At 34.3% G+C, this 26,362-nt stretch overlaps 1 protein-coding gene across 7 annotated transcripts in view; it reads left to right on the forward strand.

Moving 5' to 3' along the window:
- Positions 1-26,362, forward strand: part of LOC118184793 (cell adhesion molecule Dscam1-like) — a 1,226,874-nt gene that overhangs the window by 1,075,834 nt on the left and 124,678 nt on the right. For 3 of the 7 annotated variants that reach the window (XM_085823248.1, XM_085823250.1, XM_085823252.1), the window contains one exon: positions 18,728-18,978. The exons of 2 other annotated variants lie outside the window; for them this stretch is intronic. In XM_085823248.1, coding sequence (XP_085679374.1) covers positions 18,728-18,978 — 251 coding nt within the window. The remainder of the gene's footprint in view (positions 1-18,727; positions 18,979-26,362) is intronic. 2 more of the 7 variants (XM_085823249.1, XM_085823251.1) reach the window with 1 other exon arrangement.

Below are 26,362 nucleotides of genomic sequence, written 5' to 3' on the forward strand. Positions count from 1 at the left end.
ATAGTCTGCTGCTACACAAACTCCTTTCAAATCTATTTCTTCTGTCTTTTTAGCTTTTTTATTAAGCATCATTTTCTTCGCACTTTTTGTTAAAATAGTCTTTGACGTAGTCTGCTGCTACACTCACTTCTTTCAAATCTATTTCTTTTGCCTTTTTAGCTTTTTTATTAAGCATAATTTTCTTCGCACTTACGTAATTTACTACAATTCGACAACAAAATTGCAAAATTTGAAAAGCAGCATATGTTTAGCATTCCCGATGCATCGTTATGTGTTGGCAAACATTTTCTTTATTTTTTTCAGTCATTTCTCAGTTCATCATATCGATGTTCAGATTTCTTCCTAAGATGGCTTTACACATTTTTTTTTTTTCCTTTTTATTATTGACATTCGGTGTGTTTACTTTATTTATTAAATATCACGTCTCTGGAGTCCATGCCACATAAAATTCGATTCAAATTCACAAAATATTTAATAACAGCATATCTGTAGACTTTCCGAAGGACCGCCTCGAGCGCTGAAGATCAAAATGCCTGTCTTTCGTTGAAGTGTTGCCGCTGCACGCTTTGAAATCTTTTAGTTCGTTAATCAAAAATTCGTTAAGGTTGTACAGAATATGTAATAAAAAACAAAATAAATTCGAAATTCAAATTTCGGACTGTCAGGTGTCCATGTTCAGGTGGAGGACTACGTTATTCAGAATTGGATGGCTCTAAGTACCACTACTGATTTTTCACAGTGCAAGAAACATGCATGCATTCATGCAGATTCTTCAGTATTTAGTTTTTTTTTTTTTTTTTTTTTTTTTTTCTTTCTATAGTAGAGGCCATACTATTTGTTGGCAACAATTTGAAAAGTCACACAACGCATTTAAATGTTTTGACAAATTGCCGTTTCGTGACTCACATCCCTTTTGGGCTAACAAGATATGTCATGCTTTTCTGATGATACCTTGCACTGAATTGAATATTACACAGCCATTTTTACTTCCTTGCACGAAGTCAAGTAAGTAATGTGATCGGGAAAAATTTCGGGTATCATATTTCAACGAAAATCCATTTTGTTCGCTCTTTAATCGATATGAACGATGTTTTTGCCTGGCATCTGTACGTATGAACAGATCAAAGGACTTTTTTTTATCGCGTTACTCAAAAGTCAGTAGTCATACAACACTGAAAGTTTATTTATGGGACTACTATAACACTTAATTTTGCATCTCCCTTTTTCATGGCAATCGGCGGATTTGAGACTCATTGCAAATATCATTAAATTTTTTTTCTTATTAAAGAATTAAAATTCGGTTTAAAATCTTAAATAATTCAGAGGAACGAAACAGGTATTTGGAACTCATTAATCAATTGAGTTTCAGGTTTCAAAACACTTTTCCTTTCAGAAGCGTTTGAAGCGTTAGACAAAAGATATAACTTTTTATATTTGTATGCCTTTGTTTAACTATTTGTACCCTCCTAGATGAATTTTTCAAGTCTTACATAGTAGTTTTGGGATTTTCTTTGGATCACTTATGTTTTTTAACTGAGTACCATTCAATAAACGCAATTGCTGTTTCTAACCTCTTTCACCAAAATAGGAAAATAAGTTTACATTTGCAGGAAAATAGGTTTACCTTTACATATACCTTTGAGAACTAAATTTGTATTTAATATATATACATATACTGCCACTCTGTTACAAGGCTCAATGAGCTCTGCTTTTTTAATTATTATATGTTGGTAAATTGTTCAATTTTTGCTTTAAAAGTGATTGAATTATGTTGTTGTTATGTTTTGGTTAAGGTTGTTATGACTTTAGTTTATCTGCATGCAATAGTTGTAGAATTAACCACAATTAATTTTTTTTAAATTTCGCTAAGCTTAAAGAGGCCGTCATTTATTTACGTTTGAATAAATACGCGCATGTTTTAATAAATATACGTGTTTCGACTACAGGCCTATGTAATTAGATAACAGAAGTTTTAAAACTATGATTAAAATTCAGCCAAATATTCATCCTTTTAAAGTACTGAGTGTTCTTAAGAAACAGATATTGCAAGAACGGTATATAAAAGGCTTAAACAAACTCTTATGCAACAATGATCCTAAAACACATATTCATAAGATGGAAAGCAAGAAACGAAGAAGTACACCGTAATAAACTCATCGATGGCGGGATCTTTGGAACAAAGAAAATCGAAGAAATTCAAGTCAGCAGGAAAATCCAAATGAATGGTAAATCCCAGAAGAGGTAAACAACATAAAGAGAATCAAAAGCCAAGATCATGTACGATGCAATATTTCACTGCCAAATCTCAGAGGATCTGAAACAATACGATCTCCTAAAAGACCAGGGAAAAGCAAATACACCTGAAGAGTAAATCTGAGAAGAGCGCCATGAGGAAATCCAACGTACTAAACGAAAATACAGTAAGCTTCAGGTGATATTCATGAATATAAACACTTGATGAGCATCTCAAGGTGGTTCCTGAGAAACTCATGCTCCTTAGACATATTACTAGTCTAAGTATTATTTTAGTCTCAGATAACAATATCCACATTTTATGAAGTTATCTTTGCTTAAAACATTCTGGGAATCATTTTATATACATTCCTTAATTTTTTTGCTAGTCTCATTTTAAACAAAGAGAAATGTACAAAACCTTTAGAGTCATAGAACAACTAGAATTTAGAATATGTCAAAAGAAATTTATACTGATGAATTTATATTGAATGTCTGCCAAATGTAAAGTTTCAATTTTTTTGAAAATATATATATATATATATATATATATATATATATATGGATGTATTCTAAAATTATTTAGTGATAAAAATGGTTCTTAGAATGTTGTATATAGGCAAATAAAACTATGAAAATAAATTAAATCAAATAAACTATAAAAATAGTTGGAATTATAAATATATTTGAATCAGTTTTTCAAAATTTCAAATTACCGCTTTTGGAGTCCCCAGTTATCTATCCCCGAAAGAAAAATGCAGGGTATTAAACTAACATGCGCAGACGGAATATTGCTGCATGCATCTATTCATTAATGAGTTTAATTTGTTTACAGATTATTTATTAGTCTCTGTTTGGAATATGTTACACTTCTAAAAGTTCACGCAAGCATATATATGTAAAATGTAAAATATGAAAGACAATCACTAACAAAATTATTAACTTACCTAGCAATAGACCTTTTAAATTCCTAATTTTCATTTGAATACAACCCCCTTCAAAGGCTCTGTTCTGCATCACTTGTCTGCAGCCATTTGCAATCACAAAATTGAGTATCAGGTCAAGAGGAGGTGTAATTAAAATAATTTTTTCTCAAAGATTTGTTTTTTGGGGGGTGAGCACTAGACATTTATAGGTTTTCGCTACTACTAAGAACAGAAGTGGTGACGATTTTGTTATGAAAGTACCTAATAGGCGGCCACCGTTACTTCGTATGAGGAGACAGACGATTTACATCCAAGCCTTCTCTCTGAAATTCGACCACGGGCTCTTCGGTGTCGCAATTGACTCCCGTAACCATAAACCTTCTGAAGGGCGTTTTGGTAAAGACCTGGGCTTAGTTTGGCGATTTTTACCGAAGAAAAAGACGATTCGCTGAATTTTAGAATTGCAAGTTACAATTGATAAGGTTAACTAAAGAACTGTCATGTGTACATGTTTGCCATAGTCTGACGATTTCTACTAAAGTGGTTGCGATGTTACGCAAGTACCACATCTGCACTTAGAATGCAACTCGAAATTTTAAAGTACTATAAAATAACTTCACATTTATCAGCTTCAAACTCAAAACAATCTTTTGGACAACATGGAATTATCACAGGTTGATACGGATTTATATATGCTTTGCTTAAAAGGCACGCATAAATGTATGAACCAATATTTGCATGTTTTGCTTCCATTTTATTTTTTAACTCATGAGCAGAATGCCTCATTCATTTCTGAGATACCGTAAGCAAAAATCCGATAACTAATATTCATAATATTATTGTAGTAATAATAACACGCTTTCAAGAAAGGATTTCATAAAAATGAAAATTCAAATAGCAGTTGAGAAACCACGTCAATAAAAATAAAGAAAAATCGATGAAAACTATCGATGAAGAGTTTTCCCTGGGGAAGGAGAATTCTTACTTTTTCTATGATTATGTTGTTGATTTTGATGGCGAAAATGACTCCCTCGTTTGAATAAGTGCCGATTCATCTTTAGTGCTTAGGGAAGCATAAGGCAATGTTGGGAAACTATTCCTGGTGATTTATCACTTATGACTGATTTCAGAAAGTAATTCCAGAAAATCTCTTCTAGCATGAAATATTTTGCAGCGAGGCATAGCCAATTAAGCGTGCATAATTAATAGGCGTTTCGGTTCTTGCCGAGATTTTGCTATTGTTCAAGTTGCCAATTGCTATTTTTTTAAAAATTTTGCTTGCTGTTACGGTAACATTATATTTTCTGCTTGAATTACTTCCTGGACTGAAGTGATTATGTGTCAATGCATTGTCTGCTTTCTATAATGCATGTTATCAAGAAATATTTCACTTTTTACTACTTTCTAAGGAAACAAAAGAGTAGAAAATGCATTTTCGAAGTTAATCATTTCTTTTGTAAGAGCTACTTTTAGAAATATTTCATAAATGAAAGCCTCGGTGTTAATTTTCTGAGCAAAATACTTTGCGTTTCTGAATTACATTAGTGAAAAGTGGTGGGCGGAGCTGAGTATCGAATGTTCATTTATAAATTCACCGAAGTTTGCAATGTATATTTCAGAATCTCAATATTTCACTGGAACGTAAGCTAATGGTCGAAATGCTTTCTTTCTTATGGAAAAAATATTGATGGTCATAAAAGGATAAAAAATATTAGATTTGTTTTCAGAATACAAATAAGTAGAACATTGCGTATCAGACAGAAAAAAAAATGAGCTTATATTTAAAATACACATATAAGGTATTTCTACCGTCTTCTTAGCATGTTTTCGTAGTGTAGTAGTCTGCATGCTGAGCGCGTATTTCAGAGGTCCGTGATTCGATTCCCGGCTTTGCTTATTTTTCATTTTTCTTGGTTCCAAAATACCATATGTCTCTACACACATTAAATCTTATTCCATGCCTCAATAATAAAAATTGATTAATTTAAAATCATAATTAAAAGCACAAAAATATGAGTCAAATCATTTAATCTTCTTAATCTTTTAACCTACCATATTTCGAACAAGAGTCACCTTCGGTGATTGCCTTTATTTCATTTTTGCATAAATTTCATTTTATAAATGCCTAAAACTGAAATGGATATAATATTTTATTATTCATCAGATTAGATTCGTTATATTATAAAACAACATTTTAGCTCTCTCTTAAAACAATAATAATAAGTAAGTACTAACTGAAAGATTTTCTAATTGTTTTAAATGTGCTGCAGTCTGAAACAAACGGGAGAAGAAAATGTTTCTTGCGGAAAACTGTTTCTCATTATGTTATCATGGCGAACTTTCCGTTTTACGAATTGGCAATATTCTATTTTTCCCCATTTTAATTTCAAGTAAAATGGTTGTTGTAACATTGTTGTTTCGTCTAAGTTTCGAAACTCAATATTTAAAGCGATTTCTTCATTCTCTGACACGCAGTTATATTTCTTTATTTCAAAATTTTTTACGATTTATTGCTCGTGTTTTAATAATAATTAATAATTCCATCATTAATGACATGTAATTGAGGCTAAAATACAGAAAATAAATATAGAATAAGCTTTTATTTAAAATGGATATAATAACTAATACACCGAAAGATATAAAAAAATAACTTATCGGGAATAATAGTTTAAATAACTTTATTTACGGAATTCATTTACAGCCTTTTATTGCGAGTACTAAAAGCTTGGAACGCCCAAATAAAGAGATAACTAAATTAAATTTATAACTTAATTAAATTTATAAGTTATTGTCAAATACAAGGTAGCCAAAAAAGTTCTTGCCGTTTTGTTTAGTCAGAAAGAAAAAGTCATAAAACAAATAATAATCACTGCTAATACTCATTATCGGCATCCAGTGCCTTTTACCAACGAGTTGGCTAGCTGTGCGATGGCATCTCGGTAAATGTCAGGAGTCTTGGACGCAAAGAATTCTATGAGGACCTTTTCGAGGTCTGGCCGGGTGAAGGATTTTCCCCGAAAATGGTTGTCCAGAGAATGGAAAAGGTTGTAGTCTCTTGGAGTGAGATCTGGCGAATATGGCAGATGGGGAAGTGTCTCCCAGCACAGTCGCTAGATGCTGTCCTTGCTCCCGAGCCAAATGCGACTTAGCATTATCATGGAGGAGGAGTAGACCCTTACGATTGAAGAATCCTGGCTCTTTTCCATCAGTGTCTGATGCACACGTTCCAGCTACTGCGGAGTACAGGCCTGCCGTGATGGTTTGGCCCACTGGCAAGAGCTCATAGTGTACCATTTGGCGACTAGTTCACCAGATACAGAGCATAATCTTGCATGGGTGGACAGGAGGTCTCGCGCAGTTCTGAGGCGCAGGGTCCCGTGGTGACAACCAATATCTGGAACGCCTAGGTGTGTCATATTTGACGCACTTTCCATCGCTGGTGAGTACTCGATCAAATATGTATGCATTGCTGTGCCGAGTAAGCAATAACAAACAGGTAGATAATATTGCTTGTTTGGATCGGACAGTGAGTGTTTATGTTAATTTCCCAGGCTGTATGCCTTTCCTATGCGGTGCAAATGGAGTCTGATCATTTCATCAAATACCTGGAAGTGTGCAGCAAGCTCACTACATATTTGGCTACAGTCACTCTCTGTGGCTGCTCTCAGAGCCTCATTGTCCAGCGCTTGTGGCCGACCGTTGCGTGGGGCATCACTAAGAGATATATCCCCTGACTTGAATTTCTGAAGCTCTTGCCTAGCGGTTCGTTCGTTAACGGCATCATACCCAAAGCCCTGGCAAATTCGGTGACTCGATTCTGCTACTGCCAGATCCACTTTAAAATCATACAGCAAACATTTCCGAACGAATGCCTTTGGACGCGTCCATTTCAGTCAGTGGCTATTTGATTTATGTTTGAAGTATATCATAGACCGTCACGTTGGTACGAGGCATTTGACCGTTTCACGTGCCTTTACGAAGATATTTTTGTTTCCATATAACGGTTGAACATATGAGGAACAGATACTCCTGAGTAATCAGGAGGGAGAGCACTGGAAAGTGCTTCATTTCCTGAGTTTTACTGCCTGGTATAGGTGTCGCCATCTGTTGTCTTTTCGAAAAGCATTTGTAAGATTATTCGGCACTGGTGCCGCCATCTGGAGTGAGTTTCAGCAATAGTTCTTTAAACAATTTTTGGAGGCATAACGTTTCTAGGATAAGCATTTTTTTACGATAGTTTGACCGATGCAACGCGCTTTTATACTCCTAGTCAATGTCCGGACTCCCATCCTAACCACTTCATCACCAGGTTTGGCGACTATTTTTATGTTGGGGTTGATTCCTTCAATATTATATCAGAAACAGCAAAAACGTTTTTTGTTACCTTGTATATGCGTCAAATGTTGCAAATGTATCGGTCAAACACACCGTGAAACCTATAAGTCATTATAAATTTAAATTTTATATTAATTTAAATGCATCGCCTAATGTATAGGTCAAATACATTATCAAATGTGTAAGTCTTTGTCCACATAAATTTTTATTAATTTAATTGCATTGTCAAATGTATAGGTCAAATTCATTATCAAATATATAAGTCATTATCCACATAAATTTTCTATTAATATAATTGCGTTGACAAATGTTAATTGTCAAAAGTATACGTGAAATGCAATGTCAACTGTGTAAGTCGTTATCTTTTTTAATTTTCTATTAATTTAATTGTATTGCCAAATGCATAAGTAATTATCTATTTAAATTATCTAGTAATTTAATTGCATTGTTAAATGTATATATCCAAAGTCAATTGTCAAATGTGTAGATCAAATGCATTGCCAAATGTATAAATTTTCTATTAATTTAATTACACTTCTAAATGTGTAAGCCATTGTCTTTTTTAATATATCGTGAGCATTAGATGATTTAATTATTCGCGACATGAAGTTGTAGATGAACTCTGTAAATAAAATTATTTAAATTTTTAATCCCGACAAATTTTATGATATTTTATTTTTTCCTTTTAGGGTATTAATTACCATATCCATTTTAAACAAAAGCCTATTCTTATAGAAGTCATTTAATTGCATTTCATTTCTTTCTTTCAGGGTAGATTTTGCATACAGGCCGTACAAAATGCTATTATTTACAATGATGATTACTTATTGAAGTAAATACTGCAGTCTTTTTTTTTCGAATATCAGCAACAACTTACAGTAACAAAAATTCGCTCTTTTTTAGCCGATCTATGTTTTTTTAATGTGACTTGTGCGAAAAGATATAATTCCCAAGGAAAGCCTCCTTTATCTCCATTCAGTTCAGAAATAAATTTCGTTATTCATGGAAAAATAATGAAAAAAAAAAGGGACAGCCCTGTTTTTCTAAGCAATCAGAAAGCAAATTAAGTTCTTTTGCGAAGTCTTATTTTATTTCGATGTCCTATTGCTTGTTTAGAAAACTATTTTCTATTGATTTATTTATTTACTATTTTTATTGCAGAAGGAAACTGAAAAGAAAATGACTAATTCATGAAGAAGACCTGGATACAAATTAATTCCTTATTCCAAAGCCTGTTTTTATATACCACTCGCGTATTAAAATTTATCTTGCTCAAGGCTTTGTGCATAATATTTGCTTTTCATTCTGAATTATTTTAACATCTAAACATCAGCAGAAAGACTTCTAACTTTCGTAGCCATCTCGAACTCTACTGAAAGAGTAAAATAAATCTGCAATAAAGCGCAATTTATATTTAAGAACCAGAAAAGTTAGCAAATTTCGCAAATGGTAATTAATACAGGTTATGTGTCTATAAAGTACTTAATTCTTAGTCTTCAGTATTAATGAAACTCACTGAAATCGACAATTTTTTGTACTAAAATACGTATTTTTTAATACGTATGTAGAGTCATTACGTTATTTTAAGGAGAAACATGGAAAATGAGCAATACCCTCGCCGGGACTCGAACCTGGACCTCTCGAATACGCGCCAAGTGTGCTATCATTATACCACGAAGGCATCCTGGAAGGAGGGAGAACATACCTTATAATACATATTATTAGTTCTGTTATACCCATAAAAGAAGCATTTTAATAGGCTCTGAATAATTAGAATATTTACACTAACACTTTTTAGAAACGCTAACACTATGTGGAAAAATTTATTAAAAAGAGATGAATTTAATGTTTTTTAATGGATAGTTTTGTGAAAAAGGAGAAATATCTCAAAAGCTGCCATTTTTCAATTTACAGAAAAAAAACTAATAAATTCATTACAAGCATAAATTAAACATCAAAAATCAGTCTTCGCTTTGAGATCTGTTTAGTCTTTTTCTTGTTTCATTAAATTAATTATTATGTACGTAGAATTTCGAATTTTATAATACCATTACATAATAATATAAAAATGTGATTGCTTTTTATTTTCTGAGGCTTGTTTCTTTAAAAATAGCTGTTTTTTTTATCACTGAATCGTGAAAAGTCCTGCTTCGTTAAATCATATTAATTCTGATTTTCGCTTTTTCTGATGAACCTATCGGCTCTACGAAAGAGTTACCCCCCCCCTTCTTTTTTAAGAGGGTAAATTAACCAGAATAAAAGGATCGTATTCTCTAAGGAATCATACTAAGTTAATGCAACATATGAAGATGTGAAACCACTTTTTATTTTAGACAGCGAACAGCTCGAATTCATTATTGAAAATCTTAGAAAAAGGAACTTAGGAAAAAATTAATAACACGTGTAAGGTATTTCTCCCGCCTTGCTAGCATGCTTTCGTAGTGTAGTGGTCTGCACGCTGGGCGCGTATTCCAGCGGTCCTTGGGTCGATTCCCGGCGAGGGAGTTGCTCATTTTTCATCAGTCTTGCTTTAAAAATAACATAATGACTCCACACTGTCGCCAAAACTAAAAGGGTGGTGGATGATGATTCTCGACTTCTCGACACTCAGGATTTGGCGATTGGGTCCCCTAAAAACACCAGCCGCCCTTTAAAAGGGGGTATATAAGGTATTTCTCCCGCCTTCTTAGCATTCCTCCGTAGCGTAGAGGCACGCTGGGCGCGTATTCCAGAGGTATATGGTTCGATTCCCGGCGAGGACAAACAGTTAATCAGTTAACTCAAAACAGTCGTATTAAACAATTACACATACTACTGTAGAGTCATTAGGTTATTTTGTAGCAAGAGACGTATAAAATGAGAAATGCACTCGCCAGGATTCGAACCTGGAAGTCTCGAATACGCGGTGAGTGTGCTACCCTTACGTCACAAATGCATGCAGAAAGAAGGGAGAAAATGCCTTATATACTCCCCCATTCAAAGCCCGATTGGTGATTAGGGGCCTAATCGCCAAATCCTGGTGGTGAAGAATTATCATCCGCCGCCTTTAAGTTCGGATTAGCCACTGTTGATTCATTAGGTTATTTTGAAGCTTAAGACATGAAAAATGAGCAATGCCCTCGCTGACACTCAAACCTGGAATTCTCGAATACGCGAAGAATGTGCTACCGTTACACCACGAACGCATGCAGAAAGGAGGGATAAATACCTTATAAGTAATACCTTATCGTCGGGAGTGGGTATCTTGGAACTGACAATATTGGCAACAGATACATAATTTTCTAATTCTTCTCTACGCATTTCCGAATTTTCCAAGGAGTCTACTTCTTCTTATTGAGTGATTTGCCACTCTTCAGAAATGTCCAATCCAGCTTTACGGAAGCAACTGGTAATGCATATTGATATAACGTTTCCCCATGCATTGCTCATTAAACGTATCGCTTCAAGTATGTTTATTTTACTATTTGAGTTTGTTCCTGTTTTTTCTCTTTTGTCGAAAGGCATCAAAATCATGTTCTTACGAAGGTTGGTTTCAAAACTTCTGACGATGCCTTGGTCTATAGGCTGAATAACACTTGAAGAACTCGGTGGCAAATATTCAATCCTTATCACTACCGAACATAAAAAAAGGCCGCCGTCACGTGATCGCAGGATTTATGACTCATCACTAACTTTCGGTAAAATTGTTAAATTGTAGAGATTAGGTATTTTTGGAAGCAGGAAAGATGAAAAAATTAGCAACGCCTTCGCCGGGAATCGAACCACGGGTGCTCTGGAATACGCGCCCAGTGTGCAGACCACCATACCACAAAGGTATGCCAAGAAGGCGGGAGAAATATCTTGTATACTCCCCCTTTTGAAAGGCGACTGGGGTTTTTAGGGAACCCAATCGCCAAATCCTGGGTATGGAAAATCATCATCAAACACACTTTTTAGTTCGGGGGCCACTGTAGAGATATTAGGTTAATTGCAAAAGCCGGAGAGATGAAAAACGAGCAAATCCCTTCGCCGGGAATCGAACCACGGACGTCTAGCGTGCAGACCACCACACCACGAAGGCATGCCAAGAAGGCGGGAGGAATATCTTATAAAATGAATTTTTCCAAGAAAGGATTAACTGAGCTGGAGATTCGGAAGTCGGTAGAAATTTTATGAATCACAAAAGTATTGCTCGTTACAACCAGGATTTCATAGCTTGTTGTGCTCCCATAGCCTTGATTGCATCAACCAAGTATTCTTGATTTCCTCTTTAAATTCAGGTCCTTGTTAAAACAGAGCTTGTTAAATGTCAATTGTACTGTTATTGATTTAAATAAACCTTGCACTATTTTTTATAACTACTAAACACATCCACTGACCTTAGTATTATAAATTTTAGAGTTATAAAAGTTTTACTGTGCGCAACGTTAAAAAGCAGTTTTTTTTTTCTTAACTGAGAAACAAGAACATTTTTTAATACGGGAATTCGTACCAAATGAAATATTCTATTTTTTGAAACGTTTATAGATAATAAATATCAATTTCTATCCTAAGCATTACAGAAAAGATCTATAAGGAATTTGGAGCTACAAAACGTTTTCTGATTCTCGGAAAGTAGATAAATTTTAGCCTTTATAACTGAATGTACTTATATAATTGCAGTAGTGTAGAAAATTTTTGTTGCATTTTATTAAAATTTATGAATAGATTGAAGCGAATAACCTTATGCCTATTTCTATAGGAAAATTTAAACGTTTTTAGCCCAAAGGCCGTTAGTACAGAAGGGCTATTAATTTCGTTTTTGGCATTTCGCGTAGTAAACTTTCAACGGCAAACCACTTTTTAAATTGTTGGTCCCAAATATTAGAGCCCTGCATTATATTTAAATAATGAAAAATCTACATAAATGTATGTATGTTTCTCGCACTGTGGGGAAACAACGGTACCTAGAGCCATCAGATTTAGCGAGCAATGGCAACACTGTACGAAAAAAAATCTATCTCCAGCGCGCGAGGCTGTGTATCGGAAATTTTATGCTCTTTTTAAATTATTGTGTGACATTGCCGTTGAAGTGAGTTTTATGGTTAATATGCGAAGAACATGATATTTAATAAATAAAGGTAGCAAACAAAACGTTAAAAACTGAAAACTTTCAGATTCTTTTTTTTTTATTTGTCTTAATTTAATAATATTTTAGTGTAGAATTTTCCTGATTAATAGAAAATTTAATTGTCCAATTGGGTGGAATTCATGCTTTAATGGAAATGTATTGAACATTTTTAAGGACATCTTTAAGGACTGAGATATTTCCATCTTTAAGGAACATCTTTAAGGACTGAAATATTTCCAAAAGTATGCGAGATAAATGAAAAGAAAGCTATATATTAATTCTAAAGTGTTACGGAACAAATTAATGTATAAAAAATATACGTTACTAAAACTTTTTATAAACAAATTAGTTTTGATATAAAAATAATAGGATAATGCAAAATATCCATAATTTTAATGATAGAATAACGTAACATGCAAAAGAAATATAGATACGGATTGCTATATTCTCAGGTATTCTAATTTATCAAAACGTTCCCAGTTTTGGCCATTTTTAAATGAATCTGAAACATCATTTCTTCAAATACACGAAAACTTCAGACTTAATTAATTAAAAACTACGAAATAGAATTTTTGACACTCATCCTAGAAACAAATATCGATTTTAATGATTCTTACTGAAAACATTGTTACGCGATGAAAATAATAATGAAAAAGTGTTCATTAATTTAAGCTGATATGATTGCAAATGCTGTTTGTTGAAAATAAATTCAAACTGAAGAATAACTTAATTTACTTATTTTTTAAGCTTCTTCAATTCTGCAATTTACTCTATTACTGTTTTATTTGAATGGTACATTCCCTTGTGTCTGGTTTCCAGTATTCATAAGATTTGTTTAAATTTTATTCCAACAAATAATTTGCAATTAGTTTTATAAGAGTTAAAAATGGCAACTTTTAACGTTTGAGTTTACATTAAAAATGCAGCATATTTTTTAGGTTTATTTTCAAGGAAAACCCGTTATTTAAAAACATTTTGACATTAGTATTTTTGCAAATTTTTCTAAAATCGAATATTAGAAGGAATTTTTTATTAGTGTAAACACTGAAACTTCACTAATTTCACATGTTTTTAAGCCTTTCTTTATTAAATATTCAACATATTTTTCTCGAATGGCAACAATTTGCATTTCGATAGTAATAAATAAGAGAAAATACTTTAGTACCTAAAATTATAATACGAAATTAAAATAAAAAAATAAAGAGTATATTTAAGCTACGAAATTTAGCATATTTAATATAAGTAAAAAAACCTGAAAGCTTTCATATTTTTATATTACGCCCAAAGGAGCGTTTTTTTCCACAAGGAATTTCAAAACGGAACTTGAAAAATGATACAGACATACAGTCATTCGACGCAAAATACCGTTAAACAGTGTAGCGTCTCATTGCTAAGTTATCAACATAATACCAGTAAGAAATGCAATAAAAAGTCGCGCATAAAATATCCATGCTTCAAGATGCAAGCGATGTTAATGTCAATGGAAAGCTTTGAAATCGTTGAGTTCAAAAATTCGTTAACATTTGACAAAATAGGAAATGGCTAATAAAACAAATTCCATATTTGGGATTTCAGATGTCGATATTCGAGCGAAGGACTACGTTATTATGTCTCTAGGTACCGTCGTTTTTTCACAATGCTGGAAACATGCATACATACATCATGCAGATTCTTAATTATTTGATTTCTTCAAATATAATGTAGAACCCTAATATTTGATGGCAACAATTTGAAAATTGATATAGAATTTTATAGTGAAGCAACGCAAAATGCCAAAACGAAATTAGTATCCTTTCTGGGCCAACGCCCATTTAGGCTAATGTATATAACACTCTATAACAAACAAATTGACGAACCAAGAAGAAATTGTCCGATGGAGACAACAATTGGTGGATAGGAAGATTATGTGTAGAATAGAAAATGATTAAAAAATCAAAAACATTGAATGATTTATTTCAAAGTTACGTAGTTACAAAGTAACGAGCTCAGTAAAGTGTTGACCTAACTCTAGCCTGGATGCAAGCTGCCACACGGCGTGGCATAGACTGATAAAGCTCCCGGAAGGCCTTCTGCGGTATTTCTTGCCAAATTTGTTCGAATTGTCAGACTAGGTCATCAACATTCCCTGATAGATGCAATAGTCTTCCTACCATATCCCAGACATGCTCAATGGGAGAGATATCTGGCTAAGGAAATGTTTAACAAGCTGTAAGATAGTTAAATACAAGCATAGTTAAATACATAGCAACACGTGCCGTATGCGGTCTGGCATTATCTTTCAGAAAAATAAGGCCAGGGTACTACAAAATGAACGGTAGCAAAACCAGGTCTCAGAAAGTCGTTGACTTATCGCTGTGCTGTAAGTAGCTCTAATGACGACAAAAGGGGTCCGGCTGTCAAGAAAAATGGAACAACAAACCATAACTTCTGGTTGAGGGCCTGTGTGGCGTGCAATAGTAAAAGCAGGATCAGCACGCTGTTCTGGGCGTCTCCAGACACGTTTTCGATGATGGTCAAGACGCAATTGGAAGCGGGATTCGTCGCTATATGCCCCAGTCAGCATTATTCCAACCTAATAGAGCCAAGCACCACAGTAATCTGGCTCGACAGTGTGCAGGCGAGAGTGGCAGGTGGCGCAACGTTCGGTACGTGCGTAGATTTCGCTCTATCAGCCGTCTGTAAAGGGTCATGGTGGACACTCGTGTACGGGTCGCACGTCTGATGGTTTAAAGCGATGAATCAGGCGCTGTGACAGCTGATTTCACAATCACTCTGTCTTCCCGATCTGTTGTTACCTTAGGTCGACCACTATCATCAAGACGTTGAAATCTGCCCCTGTCCACCCATTCTTGCCAGCATCTTCTAATCACTGCATCGCTTCGACTCATATGACGAGCGACTTTCCGATTTGCCCAACTTGCCTCTTTCAATCTAATGATACGATCTCTTTCAAACTCTGTATATTTAAATAATCAAGAATACACAGTTTTCATCAAAAATACATGTTTATTTGTGATATTTTTGTAATGATGATTTTTTTCTTTTGCACAACTCAGTAAAATGCCATTGCTTATACCGGGCGGTGGTAAATATGTTACCACCCCTATTATAAACAACAACAACAATAACAGAATTCCAAAAATAATATTTTTGGTCATAAACGAGCTACTTTTCCCTAATACTTGCATAAACTATGAATTCTGAAAATAAATGGGCTGGGCCCGATAAAGGGTTAAAACATTTATGCATAGGAAATCTCAAATAAATCGGATGATTCCTTCTTGGTGCGTCTATTTTCTTTTATAAAGTGTATTATGAAGCAATCAACGATATAGTTTATCCTCTTATGGAATGAGCGAAATATATATAATTACACAATCGAAATTAACCATTCTGTTTTTTGCATTGCAAATCATAGTAAAATTTCAATCAATGTTGAGACCAACATAATATATAAATGCATAATTTAGGCGTAAAATTTTGCACTTCGAAATCGAGAAATTTTTTATTAATAATTTCGGCGATTTGAAAGCTAGAATGGCAACACTGTTCGAAATAAAACATTTTTATCCAACTCACATGACTGTTGCCATTCGGCGATATTAGTCTTTCAATTTTATTCAACAAATGATACAGACGTATTAATGAAACCACCTTAGTAGAAATCGACAGATATGAGTGTAAACATTTTCCAGACAACCATAGTCATAATAATCCTTCAGTCAAGCAACGTCGCCATTTTGTTGTATCCCAAACGATTTTTAGAGATAAATCGTGATATTTTTTGCCTTCATCTTAGTTTTAAAATATCGTATGTGGGGTTTGCCAGCGAGTGAAGAAACTGTGACAAACCTTCTGAGGGAATGTAGTATTTTGGCAGCCAACCGTTAAAGAGAACAATGATGAGTTTGATGGATAACAGGTACGCATTGCCGAGTTTGTGTTATTCTCTGATATTCTTAAGCCAAAACAGCTGACTGTGTACGTGGGGAAAAAAAAACAGGGCTAAAATATTAAAGAAGTTCTTCTCGAAAAAATGTGTTTTTAGTTTTTAAATATATCATATATTTTTTTATTTAAAAATTTTAATTTGTATCTTAATTTTTTCTTTGATAATATTTTGCTGACTTACAATAAATTTCGATAGTTTTGGAATGTTAAAAAAATGAGAAAATCGCTAACTTGTACCCGGTAAGTAATTTTTACCATTTCATCTGTAAAAGACCGTCAAATTGTGTCAAGGTGCTAAAGTTACTAAATAAGTTCTGTTTTTTTCTACGAAAAATGAATATATGATCGTTACTGTGGTGCAGATGTGATGAATGGAGGACAGACATGAATAAAGATCAACGAATGTATTTCCTCTATATTCTAAGAGAAAATACGCATCTACGTAAAGAGCCCGAGATGAAACCAAGATTACAGTAGGTTTCTTCGAGATTCATTCAGTTATGAATTGCTTCTTGTCGTATTACTCCTGTAGCATTGTAGACTTAGCAAACCTAATTCATTTCTGAAAACTGAAGGCATTGAAGGTATAAACTGCGCAACGTAATCCTTTGACTTGATTGAGACATTGTGGACAGTCCTTGGAAAAGAAGCCTCAAAATGGAATCAGTATCAATATATAGTACAGTATCTTGAAGACCATATCGATGGATGAATGGAGCTTAATCTCCCAAACTATAACTCATCATCCTACTGTAATCATGAAATTACATTATGATATGTGTAAAAAAATAGAAAGATCATGTTCCTTATTAGTGTTAAAAGTCCGAATTTATTTTCATGGCATTCAATATATTCTAAAATTCCGTTATCAAATAAGCAGTATCAAATAAACATATTTCAAAATATCGTTATATGACATGAATTCTAATTCGAGTTTTCGCGGTTAAAGTTATGGGTTTTGATGCTATAATGTTTTCCCAATAAAAACTGCACTTTATCGAATTCTTTTGGAGAATTTAATGTTTGTTTGTATATACAAAGATAACTTCGGAGTATATTAGCTTGGCTCTTACTATTATTTTTAACAGTTCGTTTGCGTACTGGTTGGTATAGTTTCTTGGATATGCACTATGCATATTTTTAAAGTGTCCAGCTGCGGTAAGATAGCCTCCCCTCAAGGCGGATTTAGGGTTGCCAGAAAATGGTAAGGCCAGGCTGTGTTGCCATATTTGGCGCGAAATCGCCGATTTCCACACATTTGGCTACAAAATTGGCGATATGCTGTGGACGGATGCAGAACATTCTAGAACGAATTCTTACCGGTTTGGCCCGCAGTGTTCTCGGAGGCAGGCTAAAGGATATATAAACCCTGCCTGTACGCGGAGTGGCAGTCTAGTCTAGTTGTCGAGTTGGTCATCGAGTGTATCGCGAGTTGGTGGATCGAGTGTGTGCATCGTTGAGTTCCGAGAACGACCGAACCGAGTCGGGAGCTGTCTTACAGTGCTTTGCTTGAAGCTGCCTTCACCGTTATAGCCTGATAGCCGGAAGGCTGTGTTGCTGATTTTCTCAGTGTGTTTGTTGTAGTTTTTCGACGATTGTAAACGCGTTTTTGGAGCTGCCCAGAGTAATACTGGCTAATAAATTATGTTTCCATTCTTCAGAAAGTGTTATCGTTAATCACTCCAAATCTACAAACCTGCAGAACGCAACAATATGATTCGCTGAACATCTGATGGATGTGAGAAAATGGAAAGATCAGTACTAATACATTCTATGTGATTTCTCTTCATCTCATGAGATTTCTTTACCACCACAATCAACTTAATTAAAGCTTTGATTTATCAATGTCCACTCAAAACTTCTAACTTTGAATTTGTTCTTTAGAAAAATAAAATGAAATCTTCTTCGCCGTGAAAAATGTTAAAAATACAACTGTCTGGAAAAATACGCTAAGAAATTGATATTATGTTTCCTTTTCTTTACATTTATAACGAAGTATGAAATAACAATGAAATATTTTTCCTTGATTTATATTTTAATATAAATCAAAGAAACACTTTTTGTAAGTCTTCATGTAATGTTAATTATATAAAGTATTTTTAATTAGGCTAATTTCGGGTAAGAACATAAATTTAAATTGTTGTGTGACTAGTAAGCCCTCAGCAACTTACTTCACATTTTCCTCTTCTTACAGATAGTCAATCACGAGCCTCTCATAAAGGTGACACCCTGAGCATGAGCGTCTTGGGTAAGAAGGGACACGGAGAGACAGCGTACGAAGTACCCAAGGACTCCCTCTACTTCCCCTCACCCTATGCAACTACCCGAGTACCCGGGTATGTCGTGGAGGAAGGCAGCGAATGTGACAGCCTCAGGTCGAGTACCAGAACTCCTAGCGATCCTCAGGGAAGCCATACTTACGATGTACCTTTTCCAGTTAGACGGGTTAGTGCATGCAGCATCCTTGCATGGTGTAAAAAGGGTTTCTTCTGGGCTCAGATATTATAAGGCAGACATTTTGGCGACGTTTGAGAAAAAACAGCAACAAAAATAATTTAGTTGTCTCGGGCTTGTAGAATTAACTCATATTTAAATTAAATAAATATGTATGAGGTTAATTAATTCAGGAGAATAATTAAGACTAAGATAAGAAATAATGGTACATCACATAAATTTTGTCTAAAAAATATATAGTATAGTGTGTTCTCAGAATCTGGAAATGACAACCTGATAATTTTATTAATATATGAATCAGCTTAGATCTGAATAGATTATAAAAATCCATTCATGCTGAGCCCGAAAGATCAGCCAATACTGTAAAACCGTATACCTTTTAAGCACTATCTACTTTTTACATAAGTTAGGTGAATTAGCATACTGCTATAAAAGCAGTGGCCATTCTAGAAGAAGAATTACTCACAATCAAAATATTTAATTATCACTGGTGGTAATGATCAGTAACGAAGTAAGATCTAGATGTTTAATCTTATAAAAGTCTCTGAAAAAATCTGGGCTAACTCAGTGTATAAATTATTTATTGCAAGGAATGTATTCAAATATACATTTAGTATAAATCTTGCATCTGACTGAGTTGCATAAACAGCGTTATGCCCGTTTAAATCCAGTGGGTACCGTTAAACCAATAAAGGGCACCGTTTAAATCCAGTGCCCTAAAAGTTTTCGTAAACATGTCCTTAGGTGCTACAATATTTTTGTTGGCTGCTGATTTCATTAGAGATGGAGAACAAAACTGAAGAATTTATAAATTATCTTTAATTTCTATTACACTCCTAAAAATTTATTCATTAAACATTCAGCAATATTTTTTATTATGCCAAAAAGGAATAATGACAGATCCCCCTCTTTTGACTGCAAAACCTCAGGATAAGGATTCAAACATCATATGTACTTTTTTATTATTCTTAAGGAGCAATATAAGAAATGTTATCAGAAATGGCAAATGAACAAAATTAAATAACATTGTTTAATTTTTTACCTATCATCAAGTAATTGGTGGCTGTAATAAAATGCTCATCAAAAACTGAGGAAGAATGCAATTTTTAATAATAACCTCAGTGGAATTTACTCAATAATATTTTAGTTTTAGAGGTTCCAAACACGTTACTAGTATAACAATTACTTGGTTGTAATTTGATTTCTCCAATTAGTTTAAAAAATCACATTAAATATGTTTAAAAACCATTGAATAGTAGCAACTGGGAGAAGTCACATTATGTTATTTTTGTTATGGATGTAATCGCACATCCGGTATTATGTTACAGTATTACTTCATGATTTTAAGATATATATATAAAACATGTATAACTCACTTATATATAACAATCATAAGTGCCTTATATATATGCTTATTAGTTTATACATATCACCCCTATACATAAAAAAACACGTGTAGTACATTCAGGCTGCGAATCATTTTTTGAAATTTGTTTCTGAAAACTTGCCGCTTACACATTACCATCTACCATGCATTTTTGTACTTGTTGAGGCTCCATAACTTCTGGATAGTTGATTATTCGACAGTCATGCAAAAGGAAACAATTTATTTTCAAAGAGTTTCCCGAGCAGTTTTGCACCCGAGCACTCCAAAGTTCGTTGAAACGCGTTGTCTAATTACAACGACAAGGAGCATTGTTTACTAGGTAATGAGAAAATAAATCCAATTTTAGAATAAGAAAATGCATGAAAAGGTTTATAATCATTACTGAAAATTTTTACAAAAATAAGTACATTTTCTTAGAAATTAACTGAAACGAAAAGAGGGCACGTTTTGCTTGATGAAGAATTGGTTCTCTACAAGAGATTTTTTCAACATAAAATGCAAACAACATTGCTGCAGGAAACGTATCAGTGCGTTGTGTTTAAAAGGCGTTATTACTAACAGAATTAAAGGAAAACTGTTTCTAAGAACCATCGGTGCTTTGTTTTTAATAAGCAATGCAATGTTTCTTCTTTACTTTACTGAAATTCTTAAGATATAAATCTTAAAATGTGTGATCGTAGGAAAAAATACCTGTCCCTTTCAAGTTTCATGTTATTCAACCTCTTTGTTTTGTAACCTAATTTATTTTTTAAAATAAAGAAATTTAATTATTTAAAGTATGAGCTATTAGTGTGTTATATTAATAATAAAATTTAATGATAGAAGTTTTTTTCTTTAATAAATCAATATAAAAATAATTTATCTTCCACTTCATGTCAAGTTTGTTACCTTGAGATTATTGTATCCAAAATTAGTTTCTAAATCTGTCTAAAAGATGCGGTACGTATCCAGTGGCATAGATAAACTAATCAAGCTAAGTTTGACTTCCATAAATATGTGTTGTTCCCCTTTATGCGGTTTTACGAACTAATTGGGTAAAATAATCTCAAGGTAACGGATTTGAGATGAAGTGGAAAACAAATTATTTTTATTGAACTGCTAAATTTTTATCTAAAAATTGTCAATTGATTTTTTTATATTTCAAATTGTATAATTATATTTGTAGTCATTTTATGTAATGCATTGCTCAAATTTTAAATATTAATTTATCTTGAATTTCCTTTCTTTTCTTCTGGGACAGCATACGTAAGCGAAATTTGGAAATAAGCCATATATACTTAGTCTTCTTCTACAAATTAGCTGCTTTTTATTATAACTAAATAGAAATTAAGTATCTAGGCTTTTCCTCTAGAAACGTGCTTAGCGCTTTTTAAGTTTCTTAACATTTACAGTCGATTTTCTACATACATAAAATTATTACTGCCATTCCAAGCTTGATATTTTTAAATTAGCACCATAGGGTCCCATAAAAGGAATAATTAGTGGACTATTAATCTCAATTCTAAGAATATTACGCTAGGTTATACATCTATAAAGCTATATACACACGTGCTTTAATATATAACAGAAGCGAGAACGCACATATGCATTACACAAACGAGCGTTAATATATAACAGAAGCGAGAACGCGCATATGCATTAAATACACAAACGAGCGTTAATATATAACAGCAATGAGAATTAAGTGTTTACCTGAAACACCTATTGGACACTTGAATGTGCAGAGGGATTACAGCATTCAAAAGTCAGCTATTGCAAAATTAAGTTATTAAATTAAATTTTCCAAATTAAATTATGTCTAAAAGATAGAAATAAGAATATGTAATAAATCAAATGTATTAAATTCAATAAAAACTGTGAATCTGAACAAGAGGGCAACCATAAGAGCAATATTCATCATAGAATGCATGGTCGGAAAGCAAACTGTGAGAAGTTAAAGTCAATATAAAAATAATTTATCTTCCACTTCATGTCAAGTTTGTTACCTTGAGATTATTGTATCCAAAATTAGTTTCTAAATCTGTCTAAAAGATGCGGTACGTATCCAGTGGCATAGATAAACTAATCAAGCTAAGTTTGACTTCCATAAATATGTGTTGTTCCCCTTTATGCGGTTTTACGAACTAATTGGGTAAAATAATCTCAAGGTAACGGATTTGAGATGAAGTGGAAAACAAATTATTTTTATTGAACTGCTAAATTTTTATCTAAAAATTGTCAATTGATTTTTTTATATTTCAAATTGTATAATTATATTTGTAGTCATTTTATGTAATGCATTGCTCAAATTTTAAATATTAATTTATCTTGAATTTCCTTTCTTTTCTTCTGGGACAGCATACGTAAGCGAAATTTGGAAATAAGCCATATATACTTAGTCTTCTTCTACAAATTAGCTGCTTTTTATTATAACTAAATAGAAATTAAGTATCTAGGCTTTTCCTCTAGAAACGTGCTTAGCGCTTTTTAAGTTTCTTAACATTTACAGTCGATTTTCTACATACATAAAATTATTACTGCCATTCCAAGCTTGATATTTTTAAATTAGCACCATAGGGTCCCATAAAAGGAATAATTAGTGGACTATTAATCTCAATTCTAAGAATATTACGCTAGGTTATACATCTATAAAGCTATATACACACGTGCTTTAATATATAACAGAAGCGAGAACGCACATATGCATTACACAAACGAGCGTTAATATATAACAGAAGCGAGAACGCGCATATGCATTAAATACACAAACGAGCGTTAATATATAACAGCAATGAGAATTAAGTGTTTACCTGAAACACCTATTGGACACTTGAATGTGCAGAGGGATTACAGCATTCAAAAGTCAGCTATTGCAAAATTAAGTTATTAAATTAAATTTTCCAAATTAAATTATGTCTAAAAGATAGAAATAAGAATATGTAATAAATCAAATGTATTAAATTCAATAAAAACTGTGAATCTGAACAAGAGGGCAACCATAAGAGCAATATTCATCATAGAATGCATGGTCGGAAAGCAAACTGTGAGAAGTTAAAGGTCCACGGTCACATTTAAAGACATTTTAACACAGAAATGAGAGGATATACTACTTCAGGAAACATTTCATTAACAGAACATGCTCTTAGAAATTGCTCAAAACGCGTTCCAGCTGTAATGCAGGTTTTACACCTGCGGGATAGGGATTGACGCACATTTGGGAAGACACCAGGCAATTCCCGAATATCGCCTGCAGGAAGGGTGGCCCTTGACGACTAGACCCATAATGGTTTCAATAAGGCACTCGTACATAAGACTTTTCATATGGCCCCACACCTAAACTTCCCAACACGAGAGATCAAGGTAGCCAAGCTATCGGACCGCCTCTACCAATCTATCGTCTTGAAATTCCGTCGTGTATAACCAGGCATCCTCTAGGCCAGCGTTTCCCAACCTTTTTTGGCCAAGGCACACTTGTCGCGGGGAAAAAAATCACGAGGCACACCACCATTAGAAAATGTTAAAAAATTAACTCTGTGCCTATATTGACTATAATAAAGTAATTCTCTTGAATAGGAATCAAATAAGCACAAAGAAAGTATTTTATAATTACTTTATTATGAAATATTAAGTAAACAGAATAGTGAAAAATTATAAAATAATTTCAGTGCGAAACCTGGGCCTGTTTGGCTGAACACAAAGCTGATATTCTGGCTGGAATCGAAGAAAGACACACACGTAGCTCTTCGTCAACAGTTCTCAGTCTCTCTCTGTATTTGGTTTTCATAGCAATCATGCTTGAAAAGCTAATCTCACACAGATATGTAGTGGAAAAAGGGAGCAATGTCAAAATAGCTTTGTTTGCCCGAAGGGGGAACTCCTTGGCAGTATCCAACCAAAAACTGTCCAAAGGTAGATCAGCAAATCTTAGCTTGCAACCACGATTTTGTCTCAGTTCAATTAGTTCCTCCTGCTCCTGTAAAGTCATTTCCTTTCCAACAACTGATGCTGAGCTATAAGGGTCCCTAACCCAGTCAAGGCATTCAGTGGAGACTGAAGAGAAATAAAATGACAACTTCTCCTCAAGAGTTTTAAATGCTTAACTATTATCTCACACAGTGCAGCAGTGTGAACACCTTGCCATTGCATTGTGAGTGTGAACATTTCAAGATTGCCACTTTCCACGTGTTGATGCCAGAGTTGCACCTTTGAACGGAATCCATTTATTTTATCTGTACTTGTAAGCAGGTTTTCATTTCGGCCTTGCATTCGGGCGTTCAATTCATTCAGATGATGAAATATATCTGCCAGGTATGCCAGCCTTGCACACCACTCATCACTTGCAAGCTGCTTTGCGTAATCTGACCCCTCATTCGTCAGAAACACTTTAAGTTCCTCCCGCAGCTCATACACACGAACCAAGACCTTGCCACGCGACAACCACCGGACCTCCGTATGAAACAGCAAGGTTTTATGCTTTGCTCCCATCTCCTCACACAAAGCTGCAAATATGCGACTTTTCATGGGTCGTGACTTTACAATGTTTACCATGGGCACAACATCATCCAACACATGAACTAAGGCTGATGGTAAAGTCTTGGCTACGAGGGCCTCGCGGTGTAAAAAACAATGCGTAATAATCACATCTGGATTTCTTTCCTTCACTCTGTTTACAAAGTCTTTGGTGCGCCCGACCATGGCTGCAGCTCCATCGGTGCAGACACTTGTGCAGTTTTCCCACTTAAGTCCTCCTTGTTCAAGGTATTCTGATGTGACCCGAAAAATTTCTTCTCCTGTTGTTTTTCCTGGCAATACCTTGCAAAAAAAGAAGTTTTCTCTAATTGCATCACCATCAACAAAACGCACATTAGCTAAGAGTTGAGCATGTCCACTGATATCAGTAGACTCGTCAAGTTGCAATGCAAATTTCTCACTGATACGGATCTTTTCCAAAACCACACTTTCGATGTCTGCAGACATGTCATTAATACGTCTGGAAATTGTGTTGTTTGAGAGAGGGACTTTGGCTATTTCCTTTGCTGCTTCAGGTCCGAGCATCTCCTCTACAATAGCTTTGCAGGCAGGAAGTATTAATGTCTCTGCCACAGTGTGCGACTTTTTTGTCTTGGCTATAAGTTCAGCAACTTGATAGCTAGCTTTAAGAGCTCTTTCATTTACCTTTGTTGTTTTTCTCATAAAAGTTGCCTGTTTCTCCATGTTGTCACGCAGGCGAACAAAATAGTCCACATTCTTGTTTTGAAGCAAAGGGTGTTTCGTTTGGAGATGGCGTTTAAGTTTGCTTGGGACCATAGCACTGTTAGCTAGCTTTTCACCACACACCACGCACAGTGGAGTTGGTTTGTGTTCATCTACAGTGAAAGTAAATCCAACTGAAATATAGCTTTCGCTATATTGCCTTGCGCCAGAGAATTTAACCATCTTTGCTTTCTTTTGACCCCCACTCATACTCGGGCTCTCATCTGGCTCCAGATTTTGTTCAGAGTCCAGTTCTTTCCTTTTCAAAAACTTGTCCATCACTGCAGTATCAGTGTCTGTCTCCTCACAGCAGCCGTTGTCTCTCTGACACTCAAAGAATCTCTAAGGAGAAGAAGTAAAGGTTCCCCGGGGCAAATGTGGCTCCGTCAGACCGAAGAGACACATTATGTATATCCCTGAAGCTTACTTTAAAGGGGCAAACCATTCCAAAGTTATCCACCCTCCGTAACTCACTGCGCATGTGCGAAATAACATCACGAGGCAACAAAGCAGCATCAAAGAATGCAGCATTCCGTCGGCCATGTTAGCAATCTTTTACCACGTTGTTCGAAAACGTTCTTTGTAGTTGTAGTCAGAGGTACTTGGTTTTAGCTATGTGAAATTCTTTTAAAGACTTTTTAAATGTAATGCTGTAAATGAAATGGTTTTGACTATTGGGTGAAAATTTTGCTCTTGGTTTTCACAATGGTCATTCCAAATAATTGTCTAAACGTTTTCATGGTAATTTGTTTTTAA

Source organism: Stegodyphus dumicola, chromosome 9 (assembly GCF_044657685.1).
Source record: "Stegodyphus dumicola isolate Sdum_Otavi_A_Nest chromosome 9, ASM4465768v1".
Taxonomy (NCBI): Eukaryota; Metazoa; Arthropoda; class Arachnida; order Araneae; family Eresidae; genus Stegodyphus; species Stegodyphus dumicola.